Genomic DNA, 23,548 nt, shown 5'->3' with positions numbered 1-23,548 from the left:
AGTCTGTTTTGTTGCACAGTATGCCACATATGGTGGTCCCGGGTCTGAAAGTAAAATGGCAGTACAACACATACAAGCCTGCGTGCTACCGGAGCATGGGAACGGAATACAACATTATATGTGAGTTGATCGAATAAAATGGATTAAGATAGTAAGGAGTGAGTCACAGGCTGGCATTAGTATATCTTTAAGATGCTCATTACTATGTTAGAATTTCGCCCTTATCAAGTGAACAACCTCTATACTTTTCAACTATCAATCCATCCAACATGTGCCCACCATCCCCCCTTAAAGAGCATTTGTGTTCAACTGATACAAGATGCTGGACCTGCATACATATCTACTCACGTTGCATATTCTATTTGGCCGTAAGGGCCCTTCTTTGCCAGTTCTGTTGCCTCTCCTGAGAGAGGTTAAAGGTCGTGCCGGTAGATGCGAAATGTCTGTCTGGATGGACATTTCACAGAAGGATGTTTTGTAGCAGGCAAGATGGGTGGGGGAAGGTCTCACTCTGATAGGGGGAATCGGTCTCTTACACCACCACTCCCCTGGTACATCTAGTTTCAGGGAAGTGGTAGCTGATATGTAAGGACTGTGGTTTTGTTGAGCTTTCCCTATTGGTGTTAATGCTGGTGTGGTGGTCTCAAGAAAAGTGCCTTGCCGACCTGCCCTTTATGTTGAGCCTTGAGACAGCTGCCCAGGAAAAAATACTTCCCAATTGTTGCGGTAAAAACACAGACCTTTACTGTTATGGTATGCCATGAACAACGTACAACCATAATCGAGGGCTCACCATGTTTTATTATTGGTAGACAGCTTTTTTACATGCCTTCAGCAGTGTTGAACAAGCAAGGGACGGTTTCAGTTATGTTGTACATTTTGCAAGGAGTACCAAAACAGCAAATTTTAGTATATTTATGCATATTACACAGTGGTGACCATCACTAGCTAGTTATAGTTAGGTCAGAGTTTTCATAGGAAGAGTGTTTGTTTTGCTAATACCTTTGGTCCTGTTTCACAAATCTGCACAAAACTTTCCTAAAAAAGTTAATCCACCTTTGCTTCTTCTTGGAAACGTTCAGCTAATCCGTGAAGCAAGGGTCAAGAAAAGGTTATTGATAATGCCCATAGAAAACTTTGGGAAGAGATACAGAAAAAACGTCTCAAAGGTATAACAAAACACACATATAGGAGGGCCTCCCCACTCTCCTAAAAATCGTCAATCTTTTGTGAGACACATGCCCTTCAAACATATCTCAAGAGAGTGTGCAGGTTACATCCAGGTAAATCGGTGGGCTTGACGCATTTGTAAGTAGAGCACTTTTTGAGCGAAGGAAGCACACACACACACACACACATACACGCACTTTTAAAAAAACAAAGGTTACAGTGACGTCATAGCTAGCCTCACATTTTAAATGTGCAAAACCATAGAAATTCAACTGTTATAGTTAAGAGTTATTTTAAGTAAGTATAACTTGCGCCTTTGCCATGCACAGTTTTCTAATCAATAATGTTACTGCAAATGGTATTATAAAAGATGTCATGAGAGCTGTAATATCTGGGGTAATTAGCAGTGCATGACGAGGGCCCAGTTATAGTTACCTTAGGGCACGAGTATAGTTATCTGAAATAACTCTAACTAGAACAGTTGAAATTTTATGGTTTAGTACGTTTAAAATGTGAGCCTAACTATACCACCCCTGAAACCTTTGGTTCTTTAAGTGAAGTTATATGTTTTTTTTAAATTCTATTTCCTAACTATAAGTCCCTGTAACCTTTGTTTTTTTCTCAGAGAAGTGCAATGGTTTCTTTAATCGTAAAGTAAATTTTAATTACTATACGTTAACCCAACCCCCTATGACCACCAACGCAGCACCAAGAATGGCCTTAGGCCATGCACCGCAAGTGTTGGCCACCTTTGACTAACCCTTTTAAGCCTCAAACCTGCCCCATGCACAGCCGAAGAGGGTTGGAGCTTAAAGGGGCAACATTAAATACATAGTTCGGGGTTGGGTCTGCACAGGTCCCCCCAGTCCCCAGAGACCACTACCTAATAAAAATTGTTGAGGGGGGGACACGGACCCCCGTCAGGGCCCTGGGACCACCACCTCCACAGGGCAACATTAAATAAATATATGGGGGGAGCCACAGGGACACCCCGCTGGCCCACCACCTCCCCAGGGTGAAATAATTTAAAAAACGTGGGGGGCACACATAACCCTCTTTTTCCCCTGGGACAACATGAAAAGGAAATATAGAGGGGCCCACATGGCCCCAGAGACAACCATCTCCTGGGGTTACATTTTAAAACTATGCAGGGGACCCGTGTGGACCCCCTGGGCACCACAACCTCCCCGGGGCCCAATACTGTTTTCAAAAAGCCGACCTTGGCCCCGAGAACCCTATCCCCCAGGGCCCAGCCACATGTTCTTGGATGCCACACGGCCCCCTTTGCATATTTAATCACATTTGCTCTGGATTCTTCTAAAAGCCATAGGAGGGGGCCCCGTATGCCCCCTCCTATTCTTAAATGCCCACGTGCTCCCAGGAGCTGGCCCACCCGGGGTCAAAATAAATTATGAGCACAATAGACGCTTTTATTTTTTTTAATTTGCAGAAGAATCACCGGGTCCATCTGTGGATTTTACAGAGAATTTAAAAAAAAAACTTTTTAGCCATGGTGGGGATCCAGGAGGACTCCTGGAATTTTGGTGTTTTTTCTCTAGGACTCGGCTGAAGCCAAATCCCAACATGGCTGCCAACTCTTCTTTGTTGAAATGTTGGCAGCCAATCAGATCTGAGCATGACATCTCCAAGATCCGCGGATGCTCAGCGTCCCTAGATATCTATATTTTTTAACCTTTTATCTCTCTAAAACTACTGAACAGATTTACAGAAAATAACAAAGCGTGATCTGTGCACCATGATCTAGATTTCTGCCAAATTTGGTGTAAACCCGTTCAGTGGTTCGGGCTGTATGTGAAATGCACCTTTTCTGACCCCCGCCCGTGCTTGACTGACCGCCCCAAACTTTACATGCACTAGAAGACCTTATAGGACACTTTTTTTTGGAAAATGTTTGTGAAGATTAGTCAAATGCTGCCAAATATATAGCCAAGTCAAAAAACACTTTTCCTATGTAAACTAGGTCCTAAGTATAACTTCCTAGTAGTGACCGCCTGGAAGCACGCGGAAGTCACCACACTCCTATAAAAGCACAAAACTGACCCAGACGACCTCTCCAACTACCGCCCCATCTCTCTCCTCCCTTTCCCCGCCAAGGTCGCTGAGAAACTAGTGAAATCCCGCTATCCCACTTCCTCGAGAAAAACCACACACTCGACCCCTCCCAATCTGGGTTCCGCAAGAACCACAGCATGGAAATTGCCCTCTTCGCATGTACTGACGACATCAGAACCAGAGTTGACAAGGGCGAGACCGTCGCACTCAAACTCCTAGACCTCTCTGCAGCCTTTGACACTGTCTGCCACCACACACCCCGCACACGCTTCCACAACTCTGGGATTCAACACAAAGCCCTAGACTGCCACCAAAATCATCTGCAGAGTCCCCCAAGGATCCTCCCTCAGCCCCACACTCTTCAACATTTACATGATCCCACTAGCCAACATCCTCCAACAACACGGAATCACCATCCTCTCCTACGCAGACGACACCCAACTCATCTTCTCCCTCACCCACAACCCTACTACCGCCAAAACCAACCTCCACGCTGCACTCCTCGACACCGCAGTCTGGATGACAGCTAACCACCTCAAGCTCAACTCCAACAAAACCAAGATCATCATTTTCGGCCCCCACAAAACCATATGGGATGCCTCCTGGTGGCCCACCCCTCTAGGCCCTGCACCTACCCCCGCAAACCACGCACTCAAACTTGACATCATCCGGGACCCCTCCCTCTCCATGTCCCAGCAAATCAACGCCGTCACCTCCTCCTGTTTCAACACACTCTGCATGCTGAAAAAAACCTTCAAATCGATTCCCACAAATACCAGAAAGACCGTCATCCACGCACTCATCAGCAGCAGGCTAGACTACGGTAATGCCCTCTACGCCGGCACCACACTCAAACTCAAACTCAAGCGCAAACTCCAGGGAATCCAGAACACAGCCGCGCGCCTCATCCTGGACCTCCCCCGCCATGAACACATCTCACCACACCTCAAATCCCTTCACTGGTTCCCCATAGACAAAAGGATCACCTTCAAAATCCTCATCCACGCACACAAATCCTGCCACAACACCGGCCCAACCTGCCTCAAGAAAAGAGTGAACTTCCACACTCCCACAATCGCCACATCCGATCCGCCGACCTCGCACTCACCACAGTCCCCCGCATCCAACCCACCACCACAGGAGGCAGCTCATTCTCCTATCTCGCCCCCAAGGCCTGGAACTCCCTCCCCACCAAACTCCGCAAGACCTCCTGCTTTTCAGAAAAAACTTCAAGACATGGCTGTTCGAACAGTGATCTCCCCCACCCCACCAGCGCCTTGAGACCCTCACGGGTGAGTAGCATGCTCTATAAATTTCTTGACTGATTGATTGACCGCCAGTATATAACAATATAAATAAACACAGTAGTTGTCACTGTGTAGTTATAATTAGGCTAGACTTTCTTTAGGAAGAGAGTTTTTCATTTTGGTAATAACTTTGGCAGCATTGCCATTTGATGAATTTGCACAAAAGTTTCCAAAAACACTTCAGCTTGTTCCAGGAAAGTTTTCCACTGATAGTCAAGCGGGGGATCAGGAATAAAGGTGGAGGAGGTCCTAAAACATAGATTTCTCATGTTAACTCCCATATGAAGCTTTTCTCTCCAGTACAGAAAAAACAGCTGAATGGAACTACACCAAATTTGGCAAAATGTTAGAATGTTTCTCAGAGAGTGAGCTTTTTTTTTTTTTTTACATTTGCTGTAAATTCATCCAGATGTTTCCAAGAAATTCAAGTGTAAAGAGAGGCTCAGGTTGGGCTTGAAGGGATTAAAAATGTAGGCATATCTGGATGGATGGTGCCACATGAATACCACGATCATGTAAATAAAAATAAAAATATTGGGGCCTCTGACTTGCTGAGAGAGCTATTTTCTCGTGTCGCCTATTCAATACCCCAGCACCAGATCCGCAGAACAGAACAATCCGATAGACTGGCCATAACAAATAAAATGTTGTTGCAAGCATTATAGGATTCGGGGACCTGGTGCCCGTGTCCTTAAAATGTTCTGATAACAAGATATTAGGGACAGGGTAGTAGCACCCTGATCCCTCCATTCACACCCAGAGAGATGGGGTAGCAATTTTATTTTTTCACATTTTTTATGGATCCAGCATCATTCTCCCCGGAGGTACCACGGTAGATCCATGCAAAATTGGCCAGGGACCCCAGCGGAAACCTGCATGGTACTATGGTACCATGGGATGAAGTTTGACAGCAGGTACTGCAGAAGTACTAAGGTACCCGCAAAAGTTGAAAAAAATAAACGAAATATGGGTTGGGTGTTAGAAGGGAGTTGGGCATCTACGTGGCTGCTCGGCAAGGGGCCTGGCCAAAGGCCATGCTTTGCAGACAACACCTGCTGCATACAGCCAAAAGCAGTTTGCAACATGGAGGGGATAGGCGGGAACAGGTACAAAAGGGGGCTTCTCTTGTTGGGTCTCATGGTGGCAAAATGTGACATAGCGTAGAATTGGAAACTACCCAACGAACCTTCCCTGAAGAAATGGAAGAGGGGGCTAGATTTCTGTATGGGATTGGAATTAGCCAGTGTTCCAGGCCAGGGGATGCCTGCAGAGAAACAAAAAGATTTGGAAGTGCTGGGCCAACTACCAAGGCATAGTGCTGGCAACAACCCACAATAAGTGCTGAAGGAAGTCTGGAGGAAGGAATCAGGAACTTTGATGCGGGGTGACCACGAGGTGGCCATTCTATGAGCAATGCAGGTCTTTCTGAATGCGGGGCTGGGATAGGTGGGAGAGGCGGCAAGAAGGGGACTTAGTTACCTGATGTATGTTTCCATTTCTAAGTTTCCATATTCAACTGTAAGTTGGGTTTGCATCCTACTGGCTCTTTGCCCAAAATATACAAACTTTAGAAAATCTGTTTAAAAAAAAAAAAACAGTATGCAACAGGGATGGCCGTCCGTGGTGGGGCTGGGTGCTGGGCCTGGCTTTACGGCGAAGGACCCACTCTGTAGAGCCAAAGCCTGTGTACAGAGGGGAACTAGATGAATATGATGAAAAACACAGATATTTGCTGAAAAAAAATAATCAAAGATTAAACTGACATTATACCAAGGTATTGTTATAAGATCTTCCATCTTCCCTATGGTAAAAACACAAAAAAAGCACTAAAAAAACATGTCATGGGTGGTGTAATATATGAGATCATGAGCAGTATATGGCACAGGTGCAAGTTATAGTTAGCTCTGTGAACTATAACTCGGGAATTTCAGTGTTTTTTAGTTTTTTAAATGTGACTTTTTATCTGAAATCAAAATCTAACTGTGTCAAGTCAACCTTTGTTTTTATCAGTGAATGTCTAAGGCTCTTATTTTAAACGGGAGCTAAAATCTTCATATCATGGCAAACTTTTTTTTTTTTTTTTCAGTAAATTTATGTATGTATGTATATGCAGTAGTGCTGTAGACTCGCATGTTCTGCATACGCCTGCCATCTAATGTTGGGGCTGGACGTTTGCAACTTGTTTTTCTTTGAAAAAGTTGAGTCGCAAGACCTGAAAAGACCTCTCCCTTGTTTCAGAATGAATCAGTACAATGGCTGCACCTCAGATTGTTTTGTGCTCCATGGTCGTGCAGTGTTGAAGACAGAGTATGCAGTGCATACGAAAGTGATAACAGTAAAGAGATAGAAAACGTGCCATTGTGGCTAGCTTCCCCGAAAGAGGGCAGGCACATGTGAACACATAGCATTTCACACTATGAACAGATGGCTGGAGGGTAAGTAACATTTTTCACAGCATGTGTGGCTATAGACACACATGCTCTGCATCGATTATAAGGCAGTCCTTCTCCTGAGTGGTTGCTAGCAAGCAAAAAATGCAGATGTCTGAAAAAATATCCTCAATATTGCTTGGCTAAATAGAGCTTATTGACATGCTAATACGTCTACACAGAAATGCTTGGTAAACATGTGCGGTGTTGACCATATAGCAGACTTGAAGATATCCAGGAGAAAAAAAAACCCTAGCGGGTCTCCCTTTTTATATGTGCAGAATGTGATTTTGGTTGCACAGATTAACTGCACCTGGCCTTGGCCTAGCAGGTTTGAATACATTTAACTATCCATCTAGCAACTCCAGCTTTGGAAATAGTACACCTCTTGTGAGGTTTGGCAAAGAATACAAGAAACAAACTGGACTTTCTGAATGGTTTAGTTGGGTTAATTTAATAAACAAGCAGTTTTTTAACACCCTTAGCGTGAAGCACCCTATCAGCTATGGGCTGTGGGAAAAAAAAACTGGAAGCTCAATAGTTTGGTTGATGTGAAATGATGGAACTACCTCAGACAGAAATATAGGGTTAGTACAAAGTCTACCCTATTTTTATGCACCAGAATGAATGGTTCCTGAATTGCAAGGCCAACTTCCATGACAAGAACTCTAAGGCACATGAGTAGACAGGCTCAAAAAGCAGAGCCGCAAGTCATTAGTATCATACTGAGGTTCATACATGTGCAGGAGGTGTCTTTGGAGGATTACCTTCTTTAAACCTTCCTTGAAAGCTTTAATGGCAGGAACCTCAAAATAGATTAATGTGATCTGTTTTGCCGACATGCAGCAACTGCAGGTAGGTGTAGATGTATAGAAGTACAAGCTAAGCCTGCCTTGTAAAGATATAGAAGGTTAAGAAACAATCTCCTGTACAGTGAGTGTAAACAGTTTGAGCTGTTTGGAAAGACACTAGTGCATGAACCTTTTCCACACAGCTGCAGAGCGAGCATGAATAGTGGATTGCCCAGCCTCTCGTAGAATACCTGTGGGACGGTAAGGTAGCCAGAATCTAAGAAATAAGGTGCCAAATTGCAAGTCTGATCTGTTTGGGACCTGAATGAATCACCTGATCCTGATACCAAATGAGAAGGTCCAGTCTGATTAGGAGCTTCTTGTGAGGGCTGACTGACATATCCAGGAGCAGTGGGTACCAGCTGGCCTTACAATAAAGGAACCATTCTTTCTGGTTCATAAATATAGGGTAGACTTTGTACTAACTCTATATTTCTGTCTATGGTTGCGGTATCATTTCATATCAACCAAACTATTGTGCTTCCTGTTTTTGTAGTGCAACTAGGATTAGAGTCATGAACACTTGCCTCATCTTGCTCGTCACATAAAGAATAGGGCGAAGAGGTCGAAAAGTGTAGGTAAAGGCCCTGACCAATTCAGCCGCACTGCACTGCTCATGGATTGTGAGTGCAGGTACCTACCGGCTAGGTTTGGGCATTTTGCCTTGATCTGGTTTGTTTTCTATCTACCATAAAGCAAATGTGCTGTTGGTGCACTGGGTGCATTGGATGTGAAAGTATGCATCTTTCAGGTCTGGTACTGTCAATAAATCACTGTGTTATACCAAAGTGGTGATATCTTGTGACGTGGCCATGTGAAAGTGTTAAAAGATAAAGTTTTCTGTGATGTGGGTCAAGGATCGGCCAGCATAAGTCTGTTCTTTTTGGGATAAGAAAGTACAGGGAGTACACCTCTACACTGCACTGGTGCATGGACTGGATTCTAATGTGCTCTTTGCTTCCTACAGAAGACGAAGATGGTCAGAACTTAGTACATCACTGCTGGATGGGATGTTAGGTGGTGGTGTGCGAAATTTGAGTCAGTGTCTTTGTTACACAATGGAGAGGACCCACTGATCCGATGTAATGCTTTCTCAGTGTGACAGGAAATGCATTATCCTTCCCCTGACAGGTGTAGTGTGATCAGGAAGAAGAGAAGGGAAGTCACTGTTTTGTAGTAGAAGAGCCCTTTGGAGGCTCTTCACTTGCTCTCCTCCAGTCATTTCCTCTGTAGGCTGCTCTCTGAAAGGTATTACTCTGTTAGGGGTCCTGAAAAGGGGGTTGATCCTGCTGGTAAGGAGATCTCTGCCCTAGCACCTGTGTATGTTACCTTCTCTGGTCTGCTGCTTGCAAAAAGTAGGCTTTAAAGTTGGGGACTCTAGGGCACCCGTAGGCTATGCTATATTTGCATCCTTTTTGATATTCTGGAGCATCTGATTGACCGGGGGGGGTTAAACAGATGCTCGCCATCATAAGTTACACTGAGGAGGTGCACCTTTGAGCTAAACCCCAACACCCTGAGCCATACAAGCTTATGAAGGAAGAAGCTGGTACTGATTCCTCTAGCCACTATCTGCCACATCAGAGGCATAAGGTATATTGGTATTGCTAATGGTTTTGCCCTAAGTGACAAGCTCTCCCACCAAGTTGACAGATTACCAATGAGTGACTGCCCACAATGCCACCATTTTGCCTGCAGCATCAATTTTCTTTGACTTATTAGAAAAAGGAGTATCTCAAGAACACACTGAATGCTACTATTGAGTCGAGGATAATGTTGTCTCAAATTTGAGCCAGATCTTGTGAGGCAGGCTTCCACTTTGTGTTGATACAGGGGATTACCACACTGGCCTGAACCGAATCTTTAAAAAGGTATCACTAGTGGAATTTAACATGCCTTTGAGCATGGGAAAGGAACTAATAGACCGCTCTGTTTTAGAAAGCATTTGCAGCAGGAAATTGTCTGACCTGGTGGTGTTGAGCAGCCCACTGTACTACTGCTTGAAATGCAGTAGTATCATCTGGTGGGAACTGTTTAACAGGGTATGGCTCAAGATCCAGGTCGCCCTTTGGGTCAACTATATACTCTGCCCAAGGATCATCCCCTCCTGCACCCTAAAAAGTTCTTCGTCTAGGTCCGCCTATATTGAGTGTGTCTTTGTGTCAGACAGTGGGGATTGTGGAGGCAAAGGAGATGGTGTAGGTGTGGAAAGCAGTGGTGGAAAGTATGTGGGCTAATAGACATATGCCTAACTCTCTAAGGGCTTGATGGTGCGATGATTAGGAAGAGGAGAGTGGGGATAGTCCACAAAGGCAGTGCACTTCTCTTTGGTTTGGGGGTGAGTCCGGGGGCCAGAGGTCTGGTGAGTATCTTACCAAAGTCCAGGTGAATAAAAATATGTTTCTGCTTTTCTTCAACCAGTCTTTCAAAGATCAATCCCTCTGACTTTGGAGCCTTGGGGTATTGGCTCTTCACCATTGACTTCAGTGCTGATATGGGCATGTCAACAGTGTGGAGCTGAGGTGATGGTGGCTTAGGGGCAGAGTAATGCTTTTTGGTACCTGGGTAACAAGCTGGGGATGGAGCAGTATGATGGTCATGCTTATGGTTTAGATCGACATTGAGCCAAACTTTGGAGATGTGGACCTCAAAGATTTTGGCCTCTTCTAGCTCAGCTCAATGCCCGACTGCAACATGAAACTGTTGGAATCCCAGACATTGTTTATATTAGAAACTGTATGAGCGTGGGTCAAGAGAAGGTGAGGTGGTCACTTCAATTTAAAATAAATATTGATGTTGTTTCTGTTTAAGCGCTAGTGGGAACTTGGGCTCGTCCAATGTAGCTATAAAAGCCTATGTAGATTCCACTTTACTAGAATTGCGACACCTAAAACTGTGAATTCAGCTGGAATTCAGAGGTGAAATTATCAGGACAATTAATATTTTGGGGTTGTTATTTTACATATTAACAAAAAAAGGTTGTAGGAAGCTGGCTCTGTATGTGCTATTTCAAAGTAAGGAATAGCATGCACAGAGTCCAAGGGTTCCCCTTAGAGGTAAAATAGTGGTAAAAATAGATAATACTAATGCTCTATTTTGTGGTAGTGTGGTCGAGCAGTAGGCTTATCCAAGGAGTAGTGTTAAGCATTTGTTGTACATACACATAGACAATAAATGAGGTACACACACTCAGAGACAAATCCAGCCAATAGGTTTTTATATAGAAAAATATCTTTTCTTAGTTTATTTTAAGAACCACAGGTTCAAATTCTACATGTAATATCTCATTCGAAAGGTATTGCAGGTAAGTACTTTAGGAACTTCAAATCATCAAAATTGCATGTATACTTTTCAAGTTATTGACAAATAGCTGTTTTAAAAGTGGACACTTAGTGCAATTTTCACAGTTCCTAGGGGAGGTAAGTATTTGTTAGTTTTACCAGGTAAGTAAGACACTTACAGGGTTCAGTTCTTGGTCCAAGGTAGCCCACCGTTGGGGGTTCAGAGCAACCCCAAAGTCACCACACCAGCAGCTCAGGGCCGGTCAGGTGCAGAGTTCAAAGTGGTGCCCAAAACACATAGGCTAGAATGGAGAGAAGGGGGTGCCCTGGTTCCGGTCTGCTTGCAGGTAAGTACCCGCGTCTTCGGAGGGCAGACCAGGGGGGTTTTGTAGGGCACCGGGGGGGACACAAGTCCACACAGAAATTTCACCCTCAGCGGCGCGGGGGCGGCCGGGTGCAGTGTAGAAACAAGCGTCGGGTTCGCAATGTTAGTCTATGAGAGATCTCGGGATCTCTTCAGCGCTGCAGGCAGGCAAGGGGGGGGTTCCTCGGGGAAACCTCCACTTGGGCAAGGGAGAGGGACTCCTGGGGGTCACTTCTCCAGTGAAAGTCCGGTCCTTCAGGTCCTGGGGGCTGCGGGTGCAGGGTCTCTCCCAGGCGTCGGGACTTTAGGTTCAAAGAGTCGCGGTCAGGGGAAGCCTCGGGATTCCCTCTGCAGGCGGCGCTGTGGGGGCTCAGGGGGGACAGGTTTTGGTACTCACAGTATCAGAGTAGTCCTGGGGTCCCTCCTGAGGTGTCGGATCTCCACCAGCCGAGTCGGGGTCGCCGGGTGCAGTGTTGCAAGTCTCACGCTTCTTGCGGGGAGCTTGCAGGGTTCTTTAAAGCTGCTGGAAACAAAGTTGCAGCTTTTCTTGGAGCAGGTCCGCTGTCCTCGGGAGTTTCTTGTCTTTTCGAAGCAGGGGCAGTCCTCAGAGGATGTCGAGGTCGCTGGTCCCTTTGGAAGGCGTCGCTGGAGCAGGATCTTTGGAAGGCAGGAGACAGGCCGGTGAGTTTCTGGAGCCAAGGCAGTTGTCGTCTTCTGGTCTTCCTCTGCAGGGGTTTTCAGCTAGGCAGTCCTTCTTCTTGTAGTTGCAGGAATCTAATTTTCTAGGGTTCAGGGTAGCCCTTAAATACTAAATTTAAGGGCGTGTTTAGGTCTGGGGGGTTAGTAGCCAATGGCTACTAGCCCTGAGGGTGGGTACACCCTCTTTGTGCCTCCTCCCAAGGGGAGGGGGTCACAATCCTAACCCTATTGGGGGAATCCTCCATCTGCAAGATGGAGGATTTCTAAAAGTTAGAGTCACTTCAGCTCAGGACACCTTAGGGGCTGTCCTGACTGGCCAGTGACTCCTCCTTGTTTTTCTCATTATTTTCTCCGGCCTTGCCGCCAAAAGTGGGGCCTGGCCGGAGGGGGCGGGCAACTCCACTAGCTGGAGTGTCCTGCTGGGTTGGCACAAAGGAGGTGAGCCTTTGAGGCTCACCGCCAGGTGTGACAATTCCTGCCTGGGGGAGGTGTTAGCATCTCCACCCAGTGCAGGCTTTGTTACTGGCCTCAGAGTGACAAAGGCACTCTCCCCATGGGGCCAGCAACATGTCTCGGTTTGTGGCAGGCTGCTAAAACTAGTCAGCCTACACAGATAGTCGGTTAAGTTTCAGGGGGCACCTCTAAGGTGCCCTCTGTGGTGTATTTTACAATAAAATGTACACTGGCATCAGTGTGCATTTATTGTGCTGAGAAGTTTGATACCAAACTTCCCAGTTTTCAGTGTAGCCATTATGGTGCTGTGGAGTTCGTGTAAAACAGACTCCCAGACCATATACTCTTATGGCTACCCTGCACTTACAATGTCTAAGGTTTTGCTTAGACACTGTAGGGGCACAGTGCTCATGCACTGGTACCCTCACCTATGGTATAGTGCACCCTGCCTTAGGGCTGTAAGGCCTGCTAGAGGGGTGTCTTACCTATACTGCATAGGCAGTGAGAGGCTGGCATGGCACCCTGAGGGGAGTGCCATGTCGACTTACTCATTTTGTTCTCACCAGCACACACAGGCTTGTAAGCAGTGTGTCTGTGCTGAGTGAGGGGTCTCTAGGGTGGCATAATACATGCTACAGCCCTTAGAGACCTTCCCTGGCATCAGGGCCCTTGGTACCAGAGGTACCAGTTACAAGGGACTTATCTGAATGCCAGGGTGTGCCAATTGTGGAAACAATGGTACATTTTAGGTGAAAGAACACTGGTGCTGGGGCCTGGTTAGCAGGGTCCTAGCACACTTCTCAGTCAAGTCAGCATCAGTATCAGGCAAAAAGTGGGGGGTAACTGCAACAGGGAGCCATTTCTTTACACAAGCCCCCCCCAGCCCACAGGCCAGGAGACTCAGCCAACGCTGGAAGAGTCTTCCTAGTCTGTCAGGCGAGGAAGAGTAGAGGAAATGGCTGGTTTGTTGCAGGGCCTACTCTGCCTTACATCCTCCTGTTCAGGTCATTCCCTCTGGAGAACTGACCCACTTCCACAGTGATAGGACCTAGTCTGAACTGCCTCTTGTCTGTGCTTTTTATGTCTTCACCCATTCTTTCTATTTTGAGGTCCGAGGTATCCACCTCTGCTAATCTTATCTTAGCCAGGGTCACCCCTAGCTTACCCAAAGAGGTTACCCAGAGCTGGAGTAACCCCACCATGACCAACAGGGTCAGGGGGCCTAACTTGTTAGTTGGCATGGGGTCAGACCACCATGCCAAGGATAGTGCAGCCATAAAGGCTAACACCCAGCAGAGGCCACTGACAGCTGTCAGTGCCCAGAACCACACCTTTAGCTCTTCACCTACAAGGGAAGGGGCTAAGTTACAGGCTTCTTTGGGTTCAGGGTGCCTGTCTGCTGTATTAGAGTGGGGGGTTACCACATCTTGTAGTAAACACCCTTCTTCCACTCTTTCTTCTGTTAGCTGAGGAGCCACCCACTCAGGCTTAACAGTTGCCTGACTAGCCAGGACTTCTTGTGGGTCAGGTTGGACTTTATCAGAGCCATTTTTGGAGTTCTCCCCTACTGGAGCAGAATCTCCTTGGCTTGCTGGAACCTTGGCTAAAGGTTGTCCACCTTTCCTACTCTGTTTTCTTTTCTTCTTCTTCTGGGGCCTGCTTGTATTTACTGCAGAGGCAGGACTTCCAGAATCCTTGGGAGAGGACTGGCACTGGACCAGTTCCTCTCTTGAGCTCTGACTAATCTCTGGGTAGTCATTTCCAAGGAGACAATCAAGGGGGAGGTCTGTACTGACTACTACCCTTCTCCAGCTAAGAGTGCCACCCACTTCTATGGGCACTAAAGCCACAGGCCTCTTAGTGACCCTGTCTAGGCTAACTCTTACCCTGGCAGTCTCACCTGGGATGTACTGGTTTGAGAGCACCAGCCTGTCATGCACAATAGTGTGACTGGCACAAGTGTCTCTCAGGGCAGTGGTTGGGATTCCATTCACCAGTAGGTGGTGGAAGTGTCTACTTCCCTCTGGAATCTCCAACTCACCTGTTGGGCCCTGTTTCCAGTTGAAGGCTAGGAAGACCTCCTCATCTGAGGAGTCATCTCCCATGGCTACACTGGTTACCCCAGGAATTTTGTTCTGGGGTTTGTTTTTGGGACAAGAAGTGTCCTTGGTGTGGTGCCCAGACTGTTTACAGTTGTGGCACCATGCCTTAGTGGCATCCCAGTTCTTACCCTGGTACCCACCTTTGTTTTGGGTTGTGTCCTGGGGCCCACCCACCTGTTCTGGTTTTTGGGGGCCTACAGAGGACTCTTTTTCTTGGTTTCTAGTGTTACCCACTTTCTCCTGGGGAGTTTTTGTAACCCCTTTCTTTTGGTCACCCCCAGTGGAAGTTTTGGTTACCCTAGTCTTGACCCAGTGGTCTGCCTTCTTTCCCAATTCTTGGGGAGAAATTGGACCTAGGTCTACCAGATACTGATGCAACTTTTCATTGAAGCAGTTACTTAAAATGTGTTCTTTCATAAACAAATTATAAAGCCCAACATAGTCACACACTTCATTTCCAGTTAACCAACCATCTAGTGTTTTTACTGAGTAGTCTACAAAATCCACCCAGGTCTGGCTCGAGGATTTTTGAGCCCCCCTGAACCTAATTCTATACTCCTCAGTGGAGAATCCAAAGCCCTCAATCAGGGTACCCTTCATGAGGTCATAAGATTCTGCATCTTTTCCAGAGAGTGTGAGGAGTCTATCCCTACACTTTCCAGTGAACATTTCCCAAAGGAGAGCACCCCAGTGAGATCTGTTCACTTTTCTGGTTACACAAGCCCTCTCAAAAGCTGTGAACCATTTGGTGATGTCATCACCATCTTCATATTTTGTTACAATCCCTTTGGGGATTTTTAGGATGTCAGGAGAATCTCTGACCCTATTTAAGTTGCTGCCACCATTGATGGGACCTAGGCCCATCTCTTTTCTTTCCCTCTCTATGGCTAGGATCTGTCTTTCCAAAGCCAATCTTTTGGCCATCCTGGCTAACTGGATGTCCTCTTCACTGGGGCTATCCTCAGTGATTTCAGAGGTGTTGGTCTCTCCTGTGAGGGAACCAGCATCTCTGACTATTATTTTAGGAGTCAGGGTTTGAGGGACCCTGTTCTCCCTAGATAGGACTGGTAGGGGGGAATTTTCCTCCAAGTCACTATCCTCTTCCTCTGAGTTGCCACCCTCAGAGGGGTTGGCCTTTTCAAACTCTGCCAAAAGCTCCTGGAGCTGTATTTTGGTAGGTTTGGGGCCCATTGTTATTTTCTTTATTTTACAGAGTGACCTTAGCTCCCTCATCTTAAGATGGAGGTAAGGTGTGGTGTCGAGTTCCACCACAGTCACATCTGTGCTAGACATTTTGCTTCTAAAAGTTGGAATACTTTTTAAGAATCTACAACTGGTTCTAGAATCTAATTCAAACTTTTACAAACTTTTAAACTCTAAAAGACAATGCTAAACAGGGACTTAACACACAAGGCCCTAGCAGGACTTTTAAGAATTTAGAAAAATTTCAAATTGCAAAAATGAATTTCTAATGACAATTTTGGAATTTGTCGTGTGATCAGGTATTGGCTGAGTAGTCCAGCAAATGCAAAGTCTTGTACCCCACCGCTGATCCACCAATGTAGGAAGCTGGCTCTGTATGTGCTATTTCAAAGTAAGGAATAGCATGCACAGAGTCCAAGGGTTCCCCTTAGAGGTAAAATAGTGGTAAAAATAGATAATACTAATGCTCTATTTTGTGGTAGTGTGGTCGAGCAGTAGGCTTATCCAAGGAGTAGTGTTAAGCATTTGTTGTACATACACATAGACAATAAATGAGGTACACACACTCAGAGACAAATCCAGCCAATAGGTTTTTATATAGAAAAATATCTTTTCTTAGTTTATTTTAAGAACCACAGGTTCAAATTCTACATGTAATATCTCATTCGAAAGGTATTGCAGGTAAGTACTTTAGGAACTTCAAATCATCAAAATTGCATGTATACTTTTCAAGTTATTGACAAATAGCTGTTTTAAAAGTGGACACTTAGTGCAATTTTCACAGTTCCTAGGGGAGGTAAGTATTTGTTAGTTTTACCAGGTAAGTAAGACACTTACAGGGTTCAGTTCTTGGTCCAAGGTAGCCCACCGTTGGGGGTTCAGAGCAACCCCAAAGTCACCACACCAGCAGCTCAGGGCCGGTCAGGTGCAGAGTTCAAAGTGGTGCCCAAAACACATAGGCTAGAATGGAGAGAAGGGGGTGCCCTGGTTCCGGTCTGCTTGCAGGTAAGTACCCGCGTCTTCGGAGGGCAGACCAGGGGGGTTTTGTAGGGCACCGGGGGGGACACAAGTCCACACAGAAATTTCACCCTCAGCGGCGCGGGGGCGGCCTGGTGCAGTGTAGAAACAAGCGTCGGGTTCGCAATGTTAGTCTATGAGAGATCTCGGGATCTCTTCAGCGCTGCAGGCAGGCAAGGGGGGGGTTCCTCGGGGAAACCTCCACTTGGGCAAGGGAGAGGGACTCCTGGGGGTCACTTCTCCAGTGAAAGTCCGGTCCTTCAGGTCCTGGGGGCTGCGGGTGCAGGGTCTCTCCCAGGCGTCGGGACTTTAGGTTCAAAGAGTCGCGGTCAGGGGAAGCCTCGGGATTCCCTCTGCAGGCGGCGCTGTGGGGGCTCAGGGGGGACAGGTTTTGGTACTCACAGTATCAGAGTAGTCCTGGGGTCCCTCCTGAGGTGTCGGATCTCCACCAGCCGAGTCGGGGTCGCCGGGTGCAGTGTTGCAAGTCTCACGCTTCTTGCGGGGAGCTTGCAGGGTTCTTTAAAGCTGCTGGAAACAAAGTTGCAGCTTTTCTTGGAGCAGGTCCGCTGTCCTCGGGAGTTTCTTGTCTTTTCGAAGCAGGGGCAGTCCTCAGAGGATGTCGAGGTCGCTGGTCCCTTTGGAAGGCGTCGCTGGAGCAGGATCTTTGGAAGGCAGGAGACAGGCCGGTGAGTTTCTGGAGCCAAGGCAGTTGTCGTCTTCTGGTCTTCCTCTGCAGGGGTTTTCAGCTAGGCAGTCCTTCTTCTTGTAGTTGCAGGAATCTAATTTTCTAGGGTTCAGGGTAGCCCTTAAATACTAAATTTAAGGGCGTGTTTAGGTCTGGGGGGTTAGTAGCCAATGGCTACTAGCCCTGAGGGTGGGTACACCCTCTTTGTGCCTCCTCCCAAGGGGAGGGGGTCACAATCCTAACCCTATTGGGGGAATCCTCCATCTGCAAGATGGAGGATTTCTAAAAGTTAGAGTCACTTCAGCTCAGGACACCTTAGGGGCTGTCCTGACTGGCCAGTGACTCCTCCTTGTTTTTCTCATTATTTTCTCCGGCCTTGCCGCCAAAAGTGGGGCCTGGCCGGAGGGGGCGGGCAACTCCACTAGCTGGAGTGTCCTGCTGGGTTGGCACAAAGGAGGTGAGCCTTTGAGGCTCACCGCCAGGTGTGACAATTCCTGCCTGGGGGAGGTGTTAGCATCTCCACCCAGTGCAGGCTTTGTTACTGGCCTCAGAGTGACAAAGGCACTCTCCCCATGGGGCCAGCAACATGTCTCGGTTTGTGGCAGGCTGCTAAAACTAGTCAGCCTACACAGATAGTCGGTTAAGTTTCAGGGGGCACCTCTAAGGTGCCCTCTGTGGTGTATTTTACAATAAAATGTACACTGGCATCAGTGTGCATTTATTGTGCTGAGAAGTTTGATACCAAACTTCCCAGTTTTCAGTGTAGCCATTATGGTGCTGTGGAGTTCGTGTAAAACAGACTCCCAGACCATATACTCTTATGGCTACCCTGCACTTACAATGTCTAAGGTTTTGCTTAGACACTGTAGGGGCACAGTGCTCATGCACTGGTACCCTCACCTATGGTATAGTGCACCCTGCCTTAGGGCTGTAAGGCCTGCTAGAGGGGTGTCTTACCTATACTGCATAGGCAGTGAGAGGCTGGCATGGCACCCTGAGGGGAGTGCCATGTCGACTTACTCATTTTGTTCTCACCAGCACACACAGGCTTGTAAGCAGTGTGTCTGTGCTGAGTGAGGGGTCTCTAGGGTGGCATAATACATGCTACAGCCCTTAGAGACCTTCCCTGGCATCAGGGCCCTTGGTACCAGAGGTACCAGTTACAAGGGACTTATCTGAATGCCAGGGTGTGCCAATTGTGGAAACAATGGTACATTTTAGGTGAAAGAACACTGGTGCTGGGGCCTGGTTAGCAGGGTCCTAGCACACTTCTCAGTCAAGTCAGCATCAGTATCAGGCAAAAAGTGGGGGGTAACTGCAACAGGGAGCCATTTCTTTACAAAGGTTTTAAAAAAGAGGAGGCGTTTTGAAGAAGGAACTTTCATTTGAGGGCTCTGAATTCAAAGGACACCATCAAACTGCAAAAGATCACACTCAGAGCCACTGTTCCTCAATCCTGTTCCTCAATCCACACCCAACGACCGACCCTCTGGAGTTCAGGCTTGAAAACAGCCTTAGCCTGAAGTCAAGCACCACTGCTGAGGAAATTAGATGTGAAGTCTGAGGAACCAATGTTCGGGTTTGGCCTCTGGCATAGAGACCCTCCACTGGCCCTAGAGAAGTCCCGAACCACATGCTTCAAGCCTCAGCTTCAACCAACACCAACTTGACCCAGAGGCTCAGACCAGCCATCTTCTTAACCATAGTAGGCATCAACGCTGACCTCTAGAAAAACAAAGAACCCACCTCTGCAAAAGGTATTGATGCTAAGATCAAAGTTGATTGAGACAGGATTGTCTTAGAGGTGACCGATGAGAAGCAGCACAAGATCAGCAACTAACTCTCCTCAGTGAAGATTCATATCAATCACCACCAACACACAAGAGCCACAAACAGCATAGACAGCATCTCGAAAAAAGAAGCTGGCTTTTGAGGGGGAATTTTCAGAGGTGTTGGAATGTTACCCCATCCCTAAAAAGATTAGGGTCCTGGTCACCAGCCCTGTGCCACATCAGCGTTCAGACAGTCCCCAACTTTCACCACAACCATAGCCACCTCAGGACTCTTTCCATTCTCATCACAATAGTCACCATTAGCCTCAGGACCCCTATTCTGATCCTACACCTTTTTCCCCACTACGATCGTCATCACTAGGAGGAAATGAAGCAGCTGGAAAAACATGTCCCAGAGGAGTACCAGAAGAGAAGGAGAGACCTAGTCCAGGAAGGGACGATCATTTGAAGTGCCATTATTTGTTTCACTCTGGTCACAGCTGACATAGCCTCCAAGGTGGTCAACACAAACATCCTCTTGCGTCACTGTTGGCTTTGGAAGTCGAGCTTTCACCTTGAGGTTCAACATCACCTCATCAATGTGCCATTTGATAGGGAACATCTCTTTGGACGTCAGGTAGCTAATAAGCTTGAGAAGATCAAGTCACCCAAAACTGGTTTTGTAAATCCAGCCTGAGAATGTAAAAATAACAACCCTACAGAGCGTTTTACCCTTGTTCTACACAGGAGATCATACGGCAGTGTGGACTAAGGGAGAAGTCACAAAACATCTTGAGTAAAAAGGCTTCTTTAAAAACAAACAAACAAAAAAAAAACCTTGCAAATGTTCTGCTCCGTACAATAGATGGCAGGAATAATCAGAGCATGTAAATCTACACCACTACACGGTCTAAACATGGTTACAGGGTAAGCATTATTTTCCGTACAGCAAATCACACCTAAGGACTAGAAAAAAGTTAAACACCCACACTACTGATAACATTATCCCTGTTTATGAGTGTTCTTAAAAAACTTTAAAACAATCATTACAGTACCATTATGCTACCCTGTTGACCAGAAAACCCATATGCTAACAGTTGTCCCCACTCCCCCAAAGTCAATCCACGCTTCAACTGCAGAAAAAAGAAAGGGTTCTTGATCAGTAAGGACTCAGACTGCTTCGAGGCCCAAAGTGAGCCGGAATAGGACTGCACAGAAAGAATCAGTCACTGAAAATACAACTCGGTGTGTGATTTCAATACATACCAATCGCCAGCCACCACTGCCAGATTTGAGGAAATTCCATCATCACTGCAAGACAAAAGCAATTCATTCTTTGTCATTCTCCTGGTAGAAGGCTCCTTAAACAGCGATGATGTACACAAGTCTATAGAGTAATGCTGAGGTCTGCAATAAAAATATAACCAGCAAGGCAATGAGGGATTGTATTACCATAGTACATGGCACCAATGATACTTGCTCTGCAGTATCATTTTCAATTATTGAGTAGTGAGTTGCTTCTAATGACCAGATCTGCTGGATAGTCTTACGTTCTGGGAGCCATATTTGAAGTACTGTGGTCAGTCCTGGAGAACTCCTCTGCAGTATTTGGTACCGTTTTAGAGGCCCCATCTGGCAAATAGGTTCTTTTGCACCAGTATTATATGGACTGTTATTTAAAGATCTGGAGGCCACAGCTGGATTATTCTGTCCAATTGTAGCGACCATAATTGCATCACTGTCCAGCTCATCTTAAGTATACTGCCCGGATCTGGAGGTTTCATCTCCAGGGGGATAGACAAAATGAAGACAATTACAGAGGGTTGCCAAAAGGGTGACTGGTTAACACCTCAGATTCCTGAACCACATCCAGGGAATATAAGCACATACACTGGCGAAAAGAAGGGAAAAGTCATAAAGAGATATTAACATTTACAAAGTTAACATATTAGAGAAGGAGGAGGGAGGTCTTGCTTTATCAATCAGGTTAGTGCTCCTGAAACACGAACCTGGGGATGGATGTGTTGTTCCCCAATAACATGCAAGTGTAGCAATCTACAGCAATGATAGTGAATTTACACAAGGGCATCCTTGCAGAAATGGTTAAACAAAAGCATCAGTAAATTAATTCAAAGAGGTAGGCCACAAAACAAGCATTCAGAAAGCAATTAGGTTTGGTCATGGCAAGCTCACCTTTTTATGTACCAATGTGCAATATGCTGCAGCCCAAGCGCACCAGCCTTGGCATTGAAGTTCACGCCTTGTCCGGCGACTGAACATCCGTGAAGAGGCACAATGCCATCTCTCAGTGCAACATAGCCCAAGTATGAAGTGGGCAGACTTTTTGCAACATGCTGAATGTCATATTGGGTGTAAGCAAAATATGAATGGCACGTGAATAGACCAATGAATGAACAGGGCCGAACCAAGGCCCCACTACGAATATACAGATACATGTATTTTTAGAATTACGTTTTTGGAAAACATGAGACTGACAAGACTGCTAAAGTGGTCTCTGGGATACCTAAAGAAATGACCAAAAGCAATGTGCAAAAAACTTTGAGCCTGGAATTTGCTAGGCTGTGTTAGAAGAACGTATGATGAAAAAAAATGGCCAGGACAGATACCCTTGGCATTATGACATGTTCACAAATTCCGTGTTTCACTATTTATTGTTAAACATATCTTGCAAGTAAATTGTAATAATCCGTGTAGCAATATTTAAAAAAATAAACATTCAGACAGCCTTAGAAGAGTTTTATTTAAGTTCTATTATCAGAGTAATATTATGGAGAGAGAAAGGCCTAAGGGCCTGGCCCCAAGACAAGTAAATGTTGAGTAGGACCCTCAAGGGACCTACTACAGACACAGCATAAAGACTAGGACTTTCAACACAGCGGCTGGACTAGCAGAAAGATTTCAGCAGCTCAACCATGCAGTGGAATGTGAAGACACACCGAAAGAATTGTCATAATGAGAACATACTGTCACCAAAAATACATATACTGTGCTGCTGCTGGCTGGCAGTAGAGGTCCGTTTCCATTACCGCTTGTTCATATAGTCCATGGGAGCACTGCAGGCACAATATTCCTAACAGCACTCCTTTCTAAGAAAACGATCTATGACGATGAAAAGCTATGGTGCTCAATGTTAACTCCTTGAATACTGGTTGAGCAGGCTATCTGTACCTTTTGGGATCATATTCAAGAATAGTGATCTGTATACAAATTGGAGACATTTATTGTTAGTTGACTTTCCTAAGTAACTCAGTTGTCTAATACCTTGAGGTTGAGAACGTAATGGGAGATCTGAATTTCAAAGGATAGCACCCCTTCTCTGAAGCTCCCATTATAGAAAATATGGTTAACAAGGTATGTTGGAAAGCTGCTAATTACACTTACCAATAACTGTGGGTAAAGTTGTTCTCAACGCGAACTGCACTGAACAAGATAAAAAGAGAAACATGGATGTATCACTGTAACTCTTAGGGATGCTCACCTGCAGATGTCACTGCTACATGGATGATGGTAACAGTGATGGCATAATCCCAGACCCAACGTTTCACCACCGCAGCAAAGAGAAGGCCACAGGTAAAGTAGGTTAGCTCCATGGACAGGAGGTTTACTGAGGAGGTAAATCGGAGAGCATAATGCTACTGTTTTTTACCACATGCTGCACCATCCAGATTGCATGCGAGCAAATTTTTTCCTACAACCACCTGTAGTTAGCCTTGCATGAGTTGTTAATAACAAACACATTGATTGACCTCTAAAGAACTAAGTCTACTGGTAAGGCCAACAGTGTCCAGTCGCTGTCTTCACAGTCAGAAGACGAACAGAAAATGTAAGCAGATTTGACAAATACAATGCATCTGTAAGGTACAGTCATTTTTATCATAATAATAAGGGAGCTAAACTATCATTCTGGTAGATACTTCTAACTGCAGGTTTCTCTCCTGTAGAATTATCCGAGGCATCAGACTGGTTCTGGAAAACAACAAAGCTCTCAAATCACTGGTAGAGGGCAGTGGCTTCATATTAACACAGTAAGTGAAGTTAGATAACCTTGCCAAAGCCTTATAACACCCACCCTGGCGCAAAAAGTTCAGCACCTTTTCAGTGCCTTCAATGCTGATTCTGGA

General features: G+C 46.0%; 1 protein-coding gene across 2 annotated transcripts in view; it reads right to left on the bottom strand.

Moving 5' to 3' along the window:
* Positions 1–23,548, bottom strand: part of TMEM244 (transmembrane protein 244) — an 89,279-nt gene that overhangs the window by 987 nt on the left and 64,744 nt on the right. The window contains exons 4-5 of one of the 2 annotated variants that reach the window (XM_069224184.1): positions 22,809–22,847; positions 20,673–20,717 (exon numbers count right to left, since the gene is read on the bottom strand). In XM_069224184.1, the coding sequence (XP_069080285.1) occupies positions 20,673–20,717; positions 22,809–22,847 (84 nt within the window). Of the gene's footprint in view, positions 1–20,672; positions 20,718–22,808; positions 22,848–22,905; positions 23,032–23,548 lie in introns of both variants that reach the window. The other variant, XM_069224183.1, reaches the window with a different exon arrangement.

Source organism: Pleurodeles waltl, chromosome 3_1 (genome assembly GCF_031143425.1).
Source record: "Pleurodeles waltl isolate 20211129_DDA chromosome 3_1, aPleWal1.hap1.20221129, whole genome shotgun sequence".
Classification (NCBI taxonomy): domain Eukaryota; kingdom Metazoa; phylum Chordata; class Amphibia; order Caudata; family Salamandridae; genus Pleurodeles; species Pleurodeles waltl.
This window is presented reverse-complemented; position numbering and strand designations above follow the sequence as displayed.